Genomic DNA, 15,675 nt, shown 5'->3' with positions numbered 1-15,675 from the left:
CCTCTTGCCCCTCCCATCCAAATCCCCCCCCTTGCACCTACACTCCGAAACTTCCCCCTTGCCCCTCCACTCTTAAACTCCCCCCTTGCCCCTCCACTCCTGAACTCCCCCCTTGCCCTTCCCCTCCTAAACTTCCCCTTTGCCCCTCCCCTCCTAATCCCCCCCCTTGCCCCTCCACTCCTGATCTCCCCCCTTTCCCCTTCCCTCCAAAACTCCCCCCTTGCCCCTCCCCTCCTAAACTCCCCCCTCACTCCTCCCCTTCAAAACTCCCCCCCAATCCCTCCCATTCAATTCTCCCCCCATACCATTCCTCTCCAATTCTCTCTCCTCCCCCCTCCTCCTCCAAGCTGCCTCCTCCCCACTTCGTCTCCCTTCTATCTCATACCTCCACCCCCCCAAACCTTCTACTTTCCTCTGCCCCCCCTCAAACAACCCCTCACTGTGCCGCATCCCTTCACCAGCAAACCTTTCATCCTCCTCATCCTTCCCTTTCTTGGAACTCTTCTGCAACATCTGAAACACTATCAACTGCTCTCCCTACCTCCCCCTCTCATCCTTCATCTTACCCTACTCCTCCCCTCCCCTGTCCTGTACCCGATGCTCCCCCTCTCTCTTCATTAACGGTATGGACCTCAAACATCCGGGGCCTTCGCTCAAACCTGACTGATCTCTCCATACAGGTTGCTTCTGACAATCCAGACTTGATCTGCTTAACAGAGACTTTCCTCCTTCAAGATGTCTCTGATTCCTTAATATCTCTTCCTGGTTACTCCCTCCTCCGGTATGATAGACCTGAGCCTCGGCCTGGTGGTGGGGTGGCTATCTTTGTCAAAAACTCTCTTCCTCACTCTCCTTGCACTGCTCTCTTTCCTCCTCACCCGCAGGAGTACCTCTGGTTACGGCTTCCTCTCCGCTCCCACCTTTTGTTCATATGTGTTCTGTACCGTCCCCCAAACAGTGATGACTCCATCTACATTTCAATGTCTGACAACATGGACCAACTTCTATCCACTCATCCCAACTCTCTCTTCCTCATATGTGGTGACTTCAACTGTCATCATGCCACCTGGTTGGGTGTGGGTTCCTCTCTCACTAGTCATGGCACCTCAGCAAAGGACTTCTGTGACTCACTGGGATTGACACAATCTGTCAATTTCCCGACCCGGATCTCAGCCAATGGAGTATCTTCTCTTCTAGACTTGGTTATGACAAACTTCCCTGCTAATGTCTGCTGCTCTTCTTCTGCTCCAATCGGTTCTTCTGATCATGTGCTTGTCAAAGTGGACATCTCTCTGGCCATTCTCAGAGAGCCTCCTCAGCGTCGGCGAGTCTGGCATTTCACTCAGGCCGACTGGGACGGTCTTCAAGCAGCCATCAATCGTCTGGATTGGTCTCCCATCTCCACTGCCTCTGACATCAATTCTTCCTGGGAATTCTTCCAAAGCAAACTGATCTCTCTCATGCACAGATTTATCCCATCTCGCCTTCAATTGTCTTACCCTTCCTCCCGTCCATGGTACACTGAATCTTGTGGTGAGGCAGTTGCCCTGAAACAACTTGCCTTTGCCTCTTGGAAGGCTAATCCAACTGAAGGAAATCTCAGTTCCTTCCACCAAGCTCGGAACAAGTGTGTGTCTACCCTCAGGAGTGCCAGGAAGCACTATCTCTCCTCACTCAAGAATGAACTCTCAAACCTGTCTCCTTCCTCCAAATCCTGGTGGCGTCTGGTCAAATCCGTTTCTGGTGTTTGTTCCCCCTCCATCCCCTCCCTTACCTCAAATGGCCACACAGTTGACATCGCACGTGACAAAGCCGAATGCCTCAACTCTGTGTTCGCCTCGAAATCCTTAGTCCCAAACCCATCTCTCTCTGTTCCCACCTTTCCCAGTCGAACCCAACTGCTCCTGGACTCTGTGTCCTTCTCTCCTGACAAGGTGGAGGAGTTTTTGTCAAACCTCGACTCTGATTCTGCAACTGGACCAGACGGCATCAGCCCACGGGTCTTAAAATCCTGCTCTGCCGCTCTATCTCACCCTCTCTCTGTTCTTTTCACCCTATCTTTTGCTCAAGGTCATCTGCCAGCATCCTGGAAATCAGCTAACATTACCGCTTTACACAAAAAAGGTGCAAAAACAGATCCTTGCAACTACAGACCAATCAGCCTGCTCCCAATTATCAGCAAAGTCATGGAATCCATCATTGCTTCGGATATGAAATCTTTCCTCTTCTCCAATGGCTTGATCTCTGATCATCAATTTGGTTTCAGACCAGGTCACTCTACTCTGGACATGCTGCTTCTGCTGTCTCAACAATGGATGGAGGTCCTCAATGCCAAACAGGAAATCAGAGCTGTCTCCCTTGACATATCAAGGGCCTTTGATACGGTCTGGCACCCAGCTCTGCTCACCAAACTCTCCTCCTATGGTATCCATGGAAATCTCCATGCATGGCTTGCGGACTTCCTCTCTGGTCGTAGTCAACGTGTGGCCCTGAATGGATTTCTCTCATCTCCCCTTCCTGTTCAGGCTGGAGTTCCCCAAGGAAGTGTGCTGGGCCCTGTGCTTTTTCTGGTCTTTATCAATGATCTCTCTGACTCTCTGGAAAATCCTCTCTATCTCTTTGCTGATGACTCCACTCTCTGCCGCTCCATTCCTCTTCCCTCAGATCGGCAGTCTGCAGCCTCCTCACTCTCTGAAGACCTGGACAAAATCACAGACTGGTCAAACAAGTGGAACATGTCTTTCAATCCTGCCAAATCTCACTCTCTTACTATGTCTCTCCGAAAAGATCGACTGGACAACCCTCCCATCTACTTTCTCAACAATCCTCTCCAAGAAGTTCTGTCACTCAAGCTTTTGGGTCTCACTATCTGCCATGATCTTTCTTGGGAAAACCACATTTCCAAGCTGGCCTCCAAAGCCAGTCGCCGACTGGGCATCCTCCGTCGTGCGAAGTCCTTCCTCGGCACACCTGAGCTCCTCACCACTTACAAGGCTTTCATCCGCAGCTCAATGGAATACTGTTCTCCCCTATGGGCTGGTGCTCCTGCCTCACACCTGGCTCGGCTTCACGCTGTTGAATCCAAAGCTTTCAAAATCATTGGAATCTCCCGCGATGAAGCTATCTCTGAGGGCCTTTCACTCACTCACCGCAGGCAGGTAGGTGGTCTTTCTGTCTTCTACCGTCTCCTCTCCGGCCTTGCTCCCCCAGCTCTCTCTGTGCTCTGTCCCCCAAATATTCCTACAGGTCGCACAAGATCTGCCAGCAACCCTCTGATGGTTAAACTGCCGAAATCTCGGCTCTCTGCTCACCTTCACTCTTTCATTCCTCTTTTCTCCCGCCTGTGGAACAAACTCCCACACTCCCTTCAATCCCTCTCCTCCCTCCAGGTCTTTAAAACAGCTGTTCACCACCATCTCTTATCTTCCCCCATCCATAACCTTGATCTTTTCTACCCCCACTAATTCACCCCAGATCCACCTTGTTTGAAATTCCAACTTATTTCCTGGAAATCCTGGCAGTGTCCATATGTTTATACCTCTCCCACCCCCCCCCCTTCACATGCCTCCCCCCCTTCACATGCCTCCCCCCCTTCACATGCCTCCCCCCCAAAGCCCTCTCCCTCCCACAGATCTCTCGATGTCTCCATGTCTCTCGGTCCCTGCTCTCAAATGTTGTGTTTGTGTCCTTCCCCCTCTCTCCCCATCTTGTCTACCGCTCCCGATGTTATTTGTTTTATGTGTCTATTTGTCTTTCTGTGTGATTAATGTTCGCTCTTTCACGAGCCTCGATCTTGTATACAAAAAAAAAAAAAAAAAAAACGCGTAACTGTGAGTTTATGGCGGCAAGGAACATCACGTGATCGCTCTGAGCGAATCAGCGTGCTGCTCTGCCACCACCTCAGATTCTGTGCATAATATTCCTCACTGAAATGCGCTTAGGTAAAAATATGGAAAAAAAATATTATGAAATAATTTTTTTAGGTCGGCCATGTTCTTCCCAGGCTCAATGGCCATGTCTATGCCAAATATCAAGCACGTGAGCCTCTCCGTTTAGGAGTCTATCGGTAACATTACACACACACACACACACACACACACAACTGTGTTTTATATATATATATATATATATATATATATATATACTAGCGCTCGCCTCGCCAAGCGTCAATACTAAGGAACGGGCTTATTTTAGCTGAGGCTAATGACTGTACCTGAGCTGCTGTGTTATCATGATTTTCACCAATCATAATACAAACAATTACTTTGCACAAATGTATTTGTTGTGTTTGTGATATCACATTTTTATAGGCAATTTAGGTTGAAGATTTAGGTTGAATGTTTTTTTCTTCAAGAAAGAACCCCTCAGCACATACATAGGGGAGGGGTAGATGCAGACTGGAAGTTTGGGACGATTACACCTCACCACCACGTAATTCAAAACACCTCACCACCAATGTAATTCAAAACACCGCACCACCACGTAATTCAAAACACCTCACCACCACGTAATTCAAAATACCTCACCACCAAGTAATTCAAAACACCTCACCACCATAAAACACGTAATAAAAACACCTCACCACCACGAAATTAAAAACACCTCACCACCACAAAATTGAAAACACCTCACAGCCATAAAACACGTAATAAAAACACCTCACAGCCACGAAATTAAAAACACCTCACCACCACGTCATTTAAAAACACCTCACCACCAAGTAATTCAAAACACCTCACCACCACATAATTCAAAACACCTCATTACCAACTAATTCAAAACACCTCACCACCACCTAATTAAAAACACATCACCACCACATAATTATAAATACCTCACCACCACATAATTCAAAACACCTCACCACCATGTGATTTAAAAACACCTCACCACCATGTGATATTAAAACACCTCACCACCACATCATTTAAAAATACCTCACCACCACATAATTCAAAATACCTCACCACCACGTGATTCAAAACCACCACAACGTTATTAAAATCACTTCACAACCACGGAAACAAAAGTTTGAGGGAGTCGTTAAGTGACAACACAGACACTGCCCAGATGTGTCGATATATAGATAAATGACTGTACCCGAGTTGCCGTTTTGTCATTGTTTAAACCAATCACAATTCAAACAATTATTTTGCACAAATGTATTTGTAATATACGTGATATCACATTTTATAAACAATTGAAGTTGAAAAAAAAAAGATTTCCCCAAAAAATTCACCCCCCCCCCAAAAAAAAAAAAATTGGAATTTTTTATAAAAAAAAAAAAATACCCTTAGGACATACCGACGGGAGAGATATGTGCATACCAGAAGTTTGGTCCGATTTCACAAAAGTTTGAGAAAGCAGTTCAGTGACAACACAACACAACACAGGACAGACGCTGCACAGATATATATATATATATATATATATATATATATATATATATATATATTGTTGAACTTGTTCTGGGCACGTGGTTTTGGGCTTGTTTGCTCTTGTTACCATATTCAGGTGGAATATCCGAGCCAGGAGGCTCCAGCGTTCATCAAGGAAGCCCTGTAGGTACCATGTGCCAGGTTACCCTAACTTGCAATCCAAACAGAAATCACCGGACACAGACATGATTCGTGCTGGGTTGTAATCGCCCAAACCCAATCTCTCCTTTAATGGATGTACTCGCCACAAAACCCCCAACCTCCTCCTCATCCCTACCTCCATCTCTCCTCAACCTTACCCCTCTCAACATCAAGGAATATGCATACTGTCTTTTAAGAATGTTTTCCTGGGTCCTTGTTTCGAACAATGTTCAGCCATGCAAATAGCAACAGAAAAAACAAAACAAAAAAAAAAACCACCTTTAGAGGCCATTTTTCCCCGCAAAGCGGGGGTTGGCCTTTTTCGGGAACCGTGGTTGTTATTGTTTTTCGGTCCCCTTTTTGAAGCAATGTTTTACGGCCGGATGCCCTTCCTGACGCCAACCCTTTTTGCCGCCTTTAACGACAAACAGGGAATTACCAGGGAACTGGTACTCAATTAGCCGACCTCGGAAGGATGACAGGCTGAGTCAACCCCCCTGGCGTTAATTCAGCGATCGACCGGGATTCGAACCCAGGATCCTAGGATCCTAAGCCGGCACCCTAGCCGCTAGCCCAACACCAGGGCAAATAGCAACAGAGAGTGATTATATCTATGCAGCAATTCACCACTACACTGGTTTTTCCATCGTCTTTGTCAAACTCATGTGTTTACCAGAATGATTATTTCTCCATGAAATTCCAAACTATTAATCCTATTGTGTTGGGTTTACAGAGGCTGCTGCGCTCATCAAGGAAGCTCTGCAGGAGCAGCAAGTTGAGGAAAACTCAAACGCCACTCTCAGTTGCCGTTTATCCAAAACAGCAAAGACCATTAGATGGAGTAAAGATGGAAAACTTCTGAGAGCAGGGAAGAAATACAGAATTCAATTGGAGGGAGATGTCGCCAGTTTGGAGATCAGGGATGTGGAATTAGGAGATGCTGGAACTTATGAATGTTCCACTGGAGAAGATAAAACCTCAGCCCCACTTCGTGTCAAAGGTAACTATGGTGATAGTTAGGTCCAAAACTTCAATTCCGTGACCATTTTCTGGCTAGTAAGGTTTGACGATTGATTTGACTTCTATTGACATTTTATAACAAAAATAGCCTCTATGTCCCTCCCAAAAATCCCAGCATTTTTCGCCAGAGGCCCGAATCCAAGATGACCGCCGGCACTATCTTGAAAAATTAAGTTTTGAACCAGAACACCTAGAATCACGTACAAAGACACTTTTTTGGGTAATTTGACCACGAGGATTCCGAATCTGACATTAGTTTGACGTTATGACATTATTTTGACCCAGAAATCCAAGATGGCCACCATCCAGTAGAGCGAAAATGCAACTTTTGTACTTAAACATGTTAAAGAAACTACCTCCATAAGGATATCTTGCAGTAAAGTAATTGATGATTGCATGACAAGTAAACTCATTACACTTCAAAATAAGCTATTTTTAATAGCTGTGACTTGAACAGTTTTCAAATGAAGTAATTAATCAATATGACCTTTAATTATATGATTAGTCCGAATCAGAGCATTCTGCTTCACTAGAATCTGAATCATCAGATTCCGATGAATCTCCCCGCCTTTGTACATCATCATCTCGCTCCTCATTCCCCTCCTGGCTCTCATCTTCCTCACTCTCTTCAGCTGGCCCTGGTGCAGGTAGATGTGTCGGGAGAGCAGGTTGCGTGTGGCGGACAGGGCGACAGCGACCACCCACCAGCTCCCAGCCATGTCCGAGTGGCGAGGGGTGGTGTTTCTTGGAGGGATGACGCACAAGATATGCCAGGTAGTTTGCTCGGAGGCAGTGTTGGCGTAGGCTGTCTGCATCTGGAGGGAGACGGATAAATGATTTGTTTTTCAGTGTCTTCCACTTTGCTGCACGGGCCTCAGCCATGGTGCTACTCTTTTCGTCGCCATAGATGACATGTCGTGTGAACTGGAAGAGCTCCTCTAGCACCTCCTCCTCAAGGTCAAGGCTATCTCCACGCAGCGAGAGCTGCCGTCGAGCCACAGGCTCTTCGCCACCCGGTCATACACCAACTTCTTACCCTTGCCATAGAAGCCTGAGTTGGCATCACAGCCTGTCATACAGTGCAGCTGCACAATACAGTCTGCCATCTCGTCATTAACCAGGCCATGACATAAGATAGTCTCCTTCTTCCTCTTGATACAGAGCTTTCCGGGCAGCTGCTGCGAGATGACTGCTGCCGCGACATAGGCATCGGTATCAGCGGTATCCATGACAACAGGGCCACTGTAGCCTGATTCACGCAGAACTGCGTAAGCAGAAAAGAGGACAGTATCAGCCTCAGACTGGTCAAAGCTGTAGTTCTCCATTGGTTGCTGGGTTGACAAATTGGTGCAGTGGGAGCCAACAGAGTAGACAATCTCTGCATCAACACTCTCTGCAAGGTCTGTCAGGTAGGTGCATATCAGCTTTTGCATCCGCCCCTTGTTGCTGACGCTACATAGAAGTGTTTTGAATGCTTGGGCAGAAGTGAAGGGGTCATTCAATTTCATGTAGGTGTTGGCTATATGTGCCTTACCCTGTACCCACAGGTCTCGCTCGTCATCTTTAGTAGAGTATGGTGTGTCATATGGGTCATTCACACAGAAGATACGTTCAGCATCACCATGGCGGGCAAGGATGATGGAAGACACCTTGTGGACATAGTCTGACCACTTGTATGGGGTGCCATGTTGCGTCTGTCGATCCTCTGCTGATGGAGTTGCCATCCTCCAAATCATGCCCATGTTGATGAGAGCGGTGTAGGGTTCCTGCAGATCTACAGATTGCAGAGAGAGTTTCTGGATGAGCTTACTCTTCTGTGTCTTCCTGTATGTTCCGTTGGAGTTGAATAAAGCCACACACTCCTCAACAACACGATGTTCCAGCAACTCAGTGAGGTCCACAAGATGACTGACCTCAACCAGGTTGATCACTGCCTTGAGAGCATTCTGCTCCATTTCAGCAGCTCTCGTTTTGAGTTCCTCCTTGAGCTTCTCCGTGTCTGGCATCTTGGCAAATGTCAAGCGTTTACTCAGAGGGACAGGTGCATGAAGGGAGGTATTCTTACTGAATACCCGCTCCTGCAAGAAGCTGGTCAACTTTTCCTCCCCTGCAGCATGGGCAGAATTGAAGTCCACAACGAGCTCATTAGAGGCAGGCATGGCTGACTGTAGGGTGCGGAGTGTGGGTGAGGATGGGTCGAATGGAAAGGAGTCAAACTCATGTATGCAGGCTATCAGGTCCTGCACGCACTGCTCATCTTCTCGCATTCGTTTTGGGCCACATTCAATGTGCTTCCTCTTGGCTTTTTTTCGGTTGGCCAGGGCATTATGAGCCGCCCGGATCTGGGCTACATTGTTCACATTTCTGGAGTGCACCAGCAGCTGCTTCTCATTTTTGAGGATGGAGAGCCAGCCAGACTTCATTTTGCTGCCCTTGTTCATGGTGCATTCGATCCACATGTCCCAGGCCATGTTGGAGTAGGGGTTGCCTGTGATGGACTGAGCAAAGTCAGTACGAAGGAAGGTGACCTGATCAGCAGGGAGATTTGTCAGCATTGCCCAGAAGTCAGATAGCCACCTCCCGTACCTATTGTTGTCGTACGCTCCCATCCATGGCAGCATGGCGCGCAGAGAGCTGACGTACTCGTCCCAGTTACAGATATGGACTGCGTGGACATTCTGCATTAGTGCATCTGTCATGGACAGGAAGTCCCTCCAGTAGTCTGCCATGTCACTGGCCTCCACATGGATGAATAAGTTAGTGATAAGGCTGTCCAGGTCAGCATCCTCCTCCAGTGCTGCATGAGCAGCAGCACGGGATTCTTGGGAAAGACTAGTATCTCTCAGAAACTCGAGGTTCTCCCTCGTCTCATCAGCCAGGCAGGGCACGAGCCTCTCCTGCACCAGCTGACTCATGAGTGCCTCATACATAAGCCTCAAGCAACGCAGCCCCCTTTTGTAATGCTTGCCTTTCAGCGCACGATCAACGGAGCCCTCGGCAATAACTCCTGCTGCCACGAGTACATCTCCTAACTCACTCCCGTTGTAGCGCTTGTATATAGCACTCATCATCACACACTGTGTATGGAAGGGACCTTAGTCAGGCAGATAGGTGTATCCATCATAAGAATTGTGGGTTTAGACGTACAAGCACGAAATTTGGCACAGTCATAGATAATAATCTAATGAATAATTCCAGATATGGACCCACCGCGAAAACGTCCTATGGTAGCCATGGCGGCCATTTTACAAAATGGCCGTTTTGACCGCGATTATTTTTTACCGGACGACACAAATGCTTCTTTATGTTCTAATGAAATGACTCTAGATACACATATATGCCATAATTGTATTCTCCAAATGACCACAATTTGCATTTGTGTTGCCAGCAATGTCAATTAACCCACCAAGCACTGTAACCGTAACTTATATTACTAGATAGTTCCAGTTTGATCTTGTTTATACGTCACAATTTTCTCCACCACACTGGCACAAAGCGGTACATTTCAAACTAGCTTGTTTGCACTTGCATCGTCCCTTGCAACCCTTTTTGCATTTACAACAAATCAGCTCCCTTGATGAAATGCTGGCTTCAGGAAGCATGGACCACAGGGGTTTCCAGTTGTGGGGATCGATCCATCCCCAATCCCCAGGTGAGGGCAGATCCATAACAACCTTGAGCATGTTTCCCCAGCAGTGGCCACCCGTGTACACAGCCCTCTTGATTTGTTGTACCAGGGCTCCTCTGGTAGGGGGAATAGCTTGCATGGCTCGTCCTTTCTTCGTGAAGAGTGCCTGTCGAGCTTCGTCTATGTTGGCGAGATTGCTGGTGCGATCGTAGAGAAGAATGGTGAACCGCTCGAGCACTGCCACAACGTCATCAGAGATGTCTGCTGTTCCCATGGAGAGATGAACTAACGCTGGCGTCAATTCGTCAAATACTTTCCAGGTATCCCAGGCTGTATTCTTGCCCCGTGTATTAAATGACGAGACTGTGTCACACCCTGTGTATGCATGGAACATCGGGAGGGCCTGTGACTTATCTGGTCCGAGGAATGCTGCAATTTCATGTGTTGGAATATACCTGAAGTGCTGGCCTGTCCCAAAGGCCACCCAAAGCTCCTGGATTTTGAGTTTGGTTGTTGCTGCCACAGCCAATACCACTATATCTGTATCCACCGTACGCAGAAGAATTTTCTGAAATCCATCACGGACTGCATCCGCGAGATGTATCATCATTCGTGTATCAGCCTGCCATTCCCGTCATCAAGGCGTCCTAATTCTAGTGGCATCGGTAATTCGTGAAGTTCATTGAAACGTCTGATGTTGAAGGCAATGGTAGAATAACCAACTCCAACATCGTGCCGTTTTGATTCTGCTGGGCGTTGCAAACTTTCTCGTGTGATTTTTTGGCACAAAACGCACTTGTTCCAATCCGTCTGTACCTGCGCCTTTGATTGTCCAGGTTGCAGTGGATCCACTAGCTGATAACTCTTAGACATTTCGCTGTTCGAAACACCAACTGAAAAAAAAGATAAGATGCGATAACAAGTTGCAATAAATAAATAAAAACCTAATTTAATTTGCTAATTTGCACTTTATTTAATTTGCTAATTTGCACTAATTTGCATAAAAATGGTACGTGGGACATTTTATCAACTATTTAACATAGCAAATCATTTTCTACACATTTTTTCCTATCTATAGACACCAATGAGAAGTATATTTCGGGGGGGGGGGGGGGGGGTGCACGAGACCCCTATCTAGCCACTAGACTAAAAGCGGCCATTTTGTAAAATGGCCGCCACGGCTACTATAGGACGTTTTCGCGGTGGGTCCATATCTGGAATTATTCATTAGACTATTATCTATGACTGTGCCAAATTTCATGCTTGTACGTATAAACCCACAATTGTTACACCTATCTGCCTGACTACCTAGAAAGGGCACAATGTCATGGTATTTCTTTAGGTTCTCGGCCTTGAGCAGGGTGATGAGGACTTACACGGGATGATCTCCCACTAAGAAGGCGAAAGGCATGTGCTTGGTGGCAATGATGATAGAAAGCTTGTCCATGATGTCATTCACAACTGACTTGTTGGGCGGTTGATTGTAGGACATATGAAAATAAGCCTTGCTCTTCCCTTGCTCCGCATTTAAACCAGCATAAAACCCATTGTATGAAGGGATAGCCTGCTCAGCTGCATCAGGGCAGTCACCATCCACGTCCACACGAGCAAGGGCATGAAAAATGCTCCGCTTGCACTGATGCTTTGTACTTGATGAGAACATAGTGGGCTTTGGCCGGATGGGAGGCTCCCCACGTTTTATCGTCCTATACAGCTTAACTACCTGCATCTCAGATGCCTTCTCAGTTAGTGCCTGTGACACAGTCTTTGCGTCTGTGATGCGTGTTTGCTCATCCTGGATGTTAACCTCATAATCCGGTACAAGACGTTCTAGACGCTGCAGAAACATCCAGTTACAGCGGTGTGCAGTACCCCTCCTGTCAACGTGTCGTTGGTAAAGTCATCATTGTCAATGATACTAATGCTTGGTTCTCCCTCAGCGATCTCATCAGGACAGATCAAACATCGCTCGAGGTCATGCATGGTCCAGAGGTCACGTAGGAGAAGCACGTTCGGGTAGCTGATCCCCATGCCCAGCTTGTAGTAAGAGTCAATAAGCTCCTTGCTGCGAGTCATCCCATGAAGGGTGACGGTGGCATTGATGGCGGTAGTGGTGGGTCGCTTTGTAATGTACTGCGTGATGAGAGAGGTGAGAGAGAGTGTGCTGGGAGACAGATCTACCTCCTTCTTCCCCTGCAAAGCAGATAGCAGCTGCACCATGAGAGGCGAGAGCTCTTCCTCCTCTTCTAGCTCCTCGACTCTTGGCGGCCATGGGATGGGTTTGATTGACTTGACATCATCCTTGAGCCGCTTAGCCACATTGTGCACCAGTTGTTCACTGCTAACACCGATGGCGGAGAGTGCTGCTTCAACATATGAACCACCCCCAGACGTGTCATAGACTAGGTCGCTCTGGTTTCTCTGAGGGCGGGAGTGGAAGCCGATCTTGCCCTCAAACTCCCAGGTCAGGATATCTTTGATAAAGGATGACTTGATGCTGAGTGTTGAGAAGCCATACCGAGATATGATAGAGCTGTCGTCTTTGAGGAGGCTCTGTAGTGACCTTAGCTCACGTTCCTCAAAGATAACTGTTCTGATGTGGTCAAAGAAGATAGTCTGAGCCTCACGGAGATTGACATTGTGCATGCGTGGGAGTTTGTCATCTTCACTCATTTTCTGGTAACTACGCACATATTTCAACCAGCATTTGTTGTGATATCTGATCTCAATCGCATATGGGTCATCAGCTGCATAATCAATCACACAGTTGATTGTCTCGCATGCTCTGATCTTCGAGGGCCACCGTGACTCTTGAACGTTGCCCATGCATTATCATACGAAATCAGGGACAGCTTTGATTCTGGGTGCTTTGCCGACTCCGGTTTACAGCACCAGACACATTTTGTTTTTTCATGTATCAGCCCTTCTACACTTGATCGCAGCCGCTTGGCAGGTGGAGAAGCAGCCGGGGGGAAAGCCTCAGACATGGACGAAGACTGAGATTGGCATTCCTTGACTTCTCGTTTTTTCTGTCTTGTCTTGGCCTGCTCCAGTTTATTAGCATTCCATAAGGTCAGCCTACATGATTTATGGACACATTGTCTGCCGGGACCATTATCCCAATTGACTGTTGCATAAACGTCTCCGAACTTGTCAAGACCGCTCCATAACAGGGCTTTTTTCTTGAGATTTTCCCAACTCTCAACGGAGGTAACGACATCAGTGGCTTCATTGTAAAGCCCGCCACACTGGAGGACACACGGAACGGTGGACATTCTCTTGACAGCTATCTTCTGAATACTGCGCTTCTCAGTGCCGTCTCATTCGCTCGTATACTCCCTGGAAAGACAGAAATAAGTATATGACATTACACACACAGACAAATAAAAAACAAGAAAATAGCAATTCACTAATCAGGACCTCAATTCCGTGGCCAGTATAGATTTAGCCAAAATAATGTGTTAATTCATGATCATATGTTCTCCCATTTAAAAGTTGCATTTTCGCTCTACTGGATGGTGGCCATCTTGTATTTCTGGGTCAAAATAATGTCATAACGTCAAACTAATGTCAGATTCGGAATCCTCGTGGTCAAATTACCCAAAAAAGTGTCTTTGCACGTGATTCTAGGTGTTCTGGTTCAAAACTTAATTTTTCAAGATAGTGCTGGCGGTCATCTTGGATTCGGGCCTCTGGCGAAAAATGCCGGGATTTTTGGGAGGGACAGAGAGGCTATTTTTGTTATAAAATGTCAATAGAAGTCAAATCAATCGTCAAACCTTACTAGCCAGAAAATGGTCACGGAATTGAAGTTTTGGACCTAACTATGATGATTACACATTTTTCTAGAAATGTTAACTCCAGTGACTTTGTTGCAAGGGAAAACAAACCCTCATCGTTTATAATTTGTCATTACTAGCTCCTGTATTGTTGTACAGTGCCTTCAGAAAGTATTCACACCCCTCGACATTTTTCACATCACTATTCTACCTCTCGGCCACCATGTTGTGTTTGGTGATGGTATTTCATTTCTGTGCATGTTCTCGTTAGAAGTTCGTGTGTTGTTGGCAGACATGTTATTTGCCTATAATTGTGAGGTAGTTGGGTTTCTTCAGATTTTGAGATGAGGGAGGTGTTACCCTCTGTGAACCATTCATCCATTACCTTTTCCTCTTGAATAGGTTAATTGAATGCTTGAGCGTAGTGGTTGTGGAGAGCATCTAGTTGCTTTCGCCAGAAGTTTGGAATTCCATCTGGGCCCGGGCTTTTAAACTTGGCATTTTCCCAAGTTTGTCTTTCTTCTTCTTCTTCTTCTTCAATCATCACTGGGTGTATGTCACTTCTATGTTTTTATTTTCCAAGTGTCAGTTGTTTCTCCTGATTCGCATTTTCATCTGTTTGTTTTCTAATCAATAGAGTTGTTTTCTTTCTCTGAGTGGTGGTAGTCCTATCTCTTCTACTTTCCTTGCCAGCTCTTCTCCCAATCTGTGTTGCTCTTCATCATCATCCTCATATCACCTGGTGTTGGCCTAATTGTTAGGGTGGCAGGCTCGGGATCCTGAGGTCCTGAGTTGGAATCCCATTGAATTAACAACAGGTGGGGTTGACTCAGCCTGTCATCCTTCTGAGGTCGGCAAAATGAGTACCAGATAATTGGTTATTAAGCATCATTGTATCAGCGGCAGATGCGCCCACAGAAAAATGATGCAACCAGCAGCCGGGTGGCTGCACACGAACCACCCACATCATCCTCATCCTCATCCTCATCCTAATCTTCCTCCTCTCCTCCATCTCTTCCTCCCCTCTCCTCCCTCCTCTTACAGCTCATCATCATTCGCCACTTCCATTTCCATCCCCTCCTCTTTGTAGGTGTCTTGGTCTATGTCAGTGGGTCTGTACTGCTCACCTTTCCTCCCTCCTCTCGGGTGGGTCCGTATCCCCTACCCCTGTCACACATCATCGCCGCTAGATCTCGGGTGTCACTCTGCATTCCAAGCTTCACCACATAGCCCCTCCATGTACCACCTCAGCCACTTAATCAGCATCCCTCTGTCCACCCTCTGGCGAACCCATGACTCATCATCCTCACACATTCTACTGCTTCCGCCTGACCCTAACTGATATTAATCTTATTCTACTTTTAATCAGGAATTTATGGGTTGTAACTTTATAAAAGTTATTTTATGGAACCTTCTCTATTCTGGTGGCAAATTTTGTCTTCTGTAACTGGTCGATGAATCTTGCCCCTACCGTGAATCCCCCACTGCTCATGCATTGAATACACTTTACATTGGAGGATGATTTGTTTATCTTCTATGCTCCAACATTTGTTATTTGGGTTTCTCTTGTGGAGGTTTAATTTTGGTTTGACGAAGACAGTTAGCATCTCCTCAGCCTCTCGACTTGGTGCAGATCCATGTCTCTTTGTGAGGTGGTCTCCTTTCTCAC

At 46.7% G+C, this 15,675-nt stretch overlaps 1 protein-coding gene across 1 annotated transcript in view; it reads left to right on the top strand.

The window, feature by feature from the left end:
• OBSCN (obscurin, cytoskeletal calmodulin and titin-interacting RhoGEF) overlaps positions 1 to 15,675 on the top strand; it is a 377,067-nt gene that overhangs the window by 106,903 nt on the left and 254,489 nt on the right. Inside the window, exon 16 of the mRNA XM_078780751.1 lies at positions 6,313 to 6,579. Coding sequence (XP_078636877.1) covers positions 6,313 to 6,579 — 267 coding nt within the window. The remainder of the gene's footprint in view (positions 1 to 6,312; positions 6,580 to 15,675) is intronic.

The sequence above is a fragment of the Myxine glutinosa genome, chromosome 6 (assembly GCF_964187855.1).
Source record: "Myxine glutinosa chromosome 6, kmMyxGlut1.1, whole genome shotgun sequence".
Taxonomy (NCBI): domain Eukaryota; kingdom Metazoa; phylum Chordata; class Myxini; order Myxiniformes; family Myxinidae; genus Myxine; species Myxine glutinosa.
The sequence above is the reverse complement of the archived record's forward strand: the minus strand, read 5'-3'. Positions and strand labels throughout refer to the sequence as shown.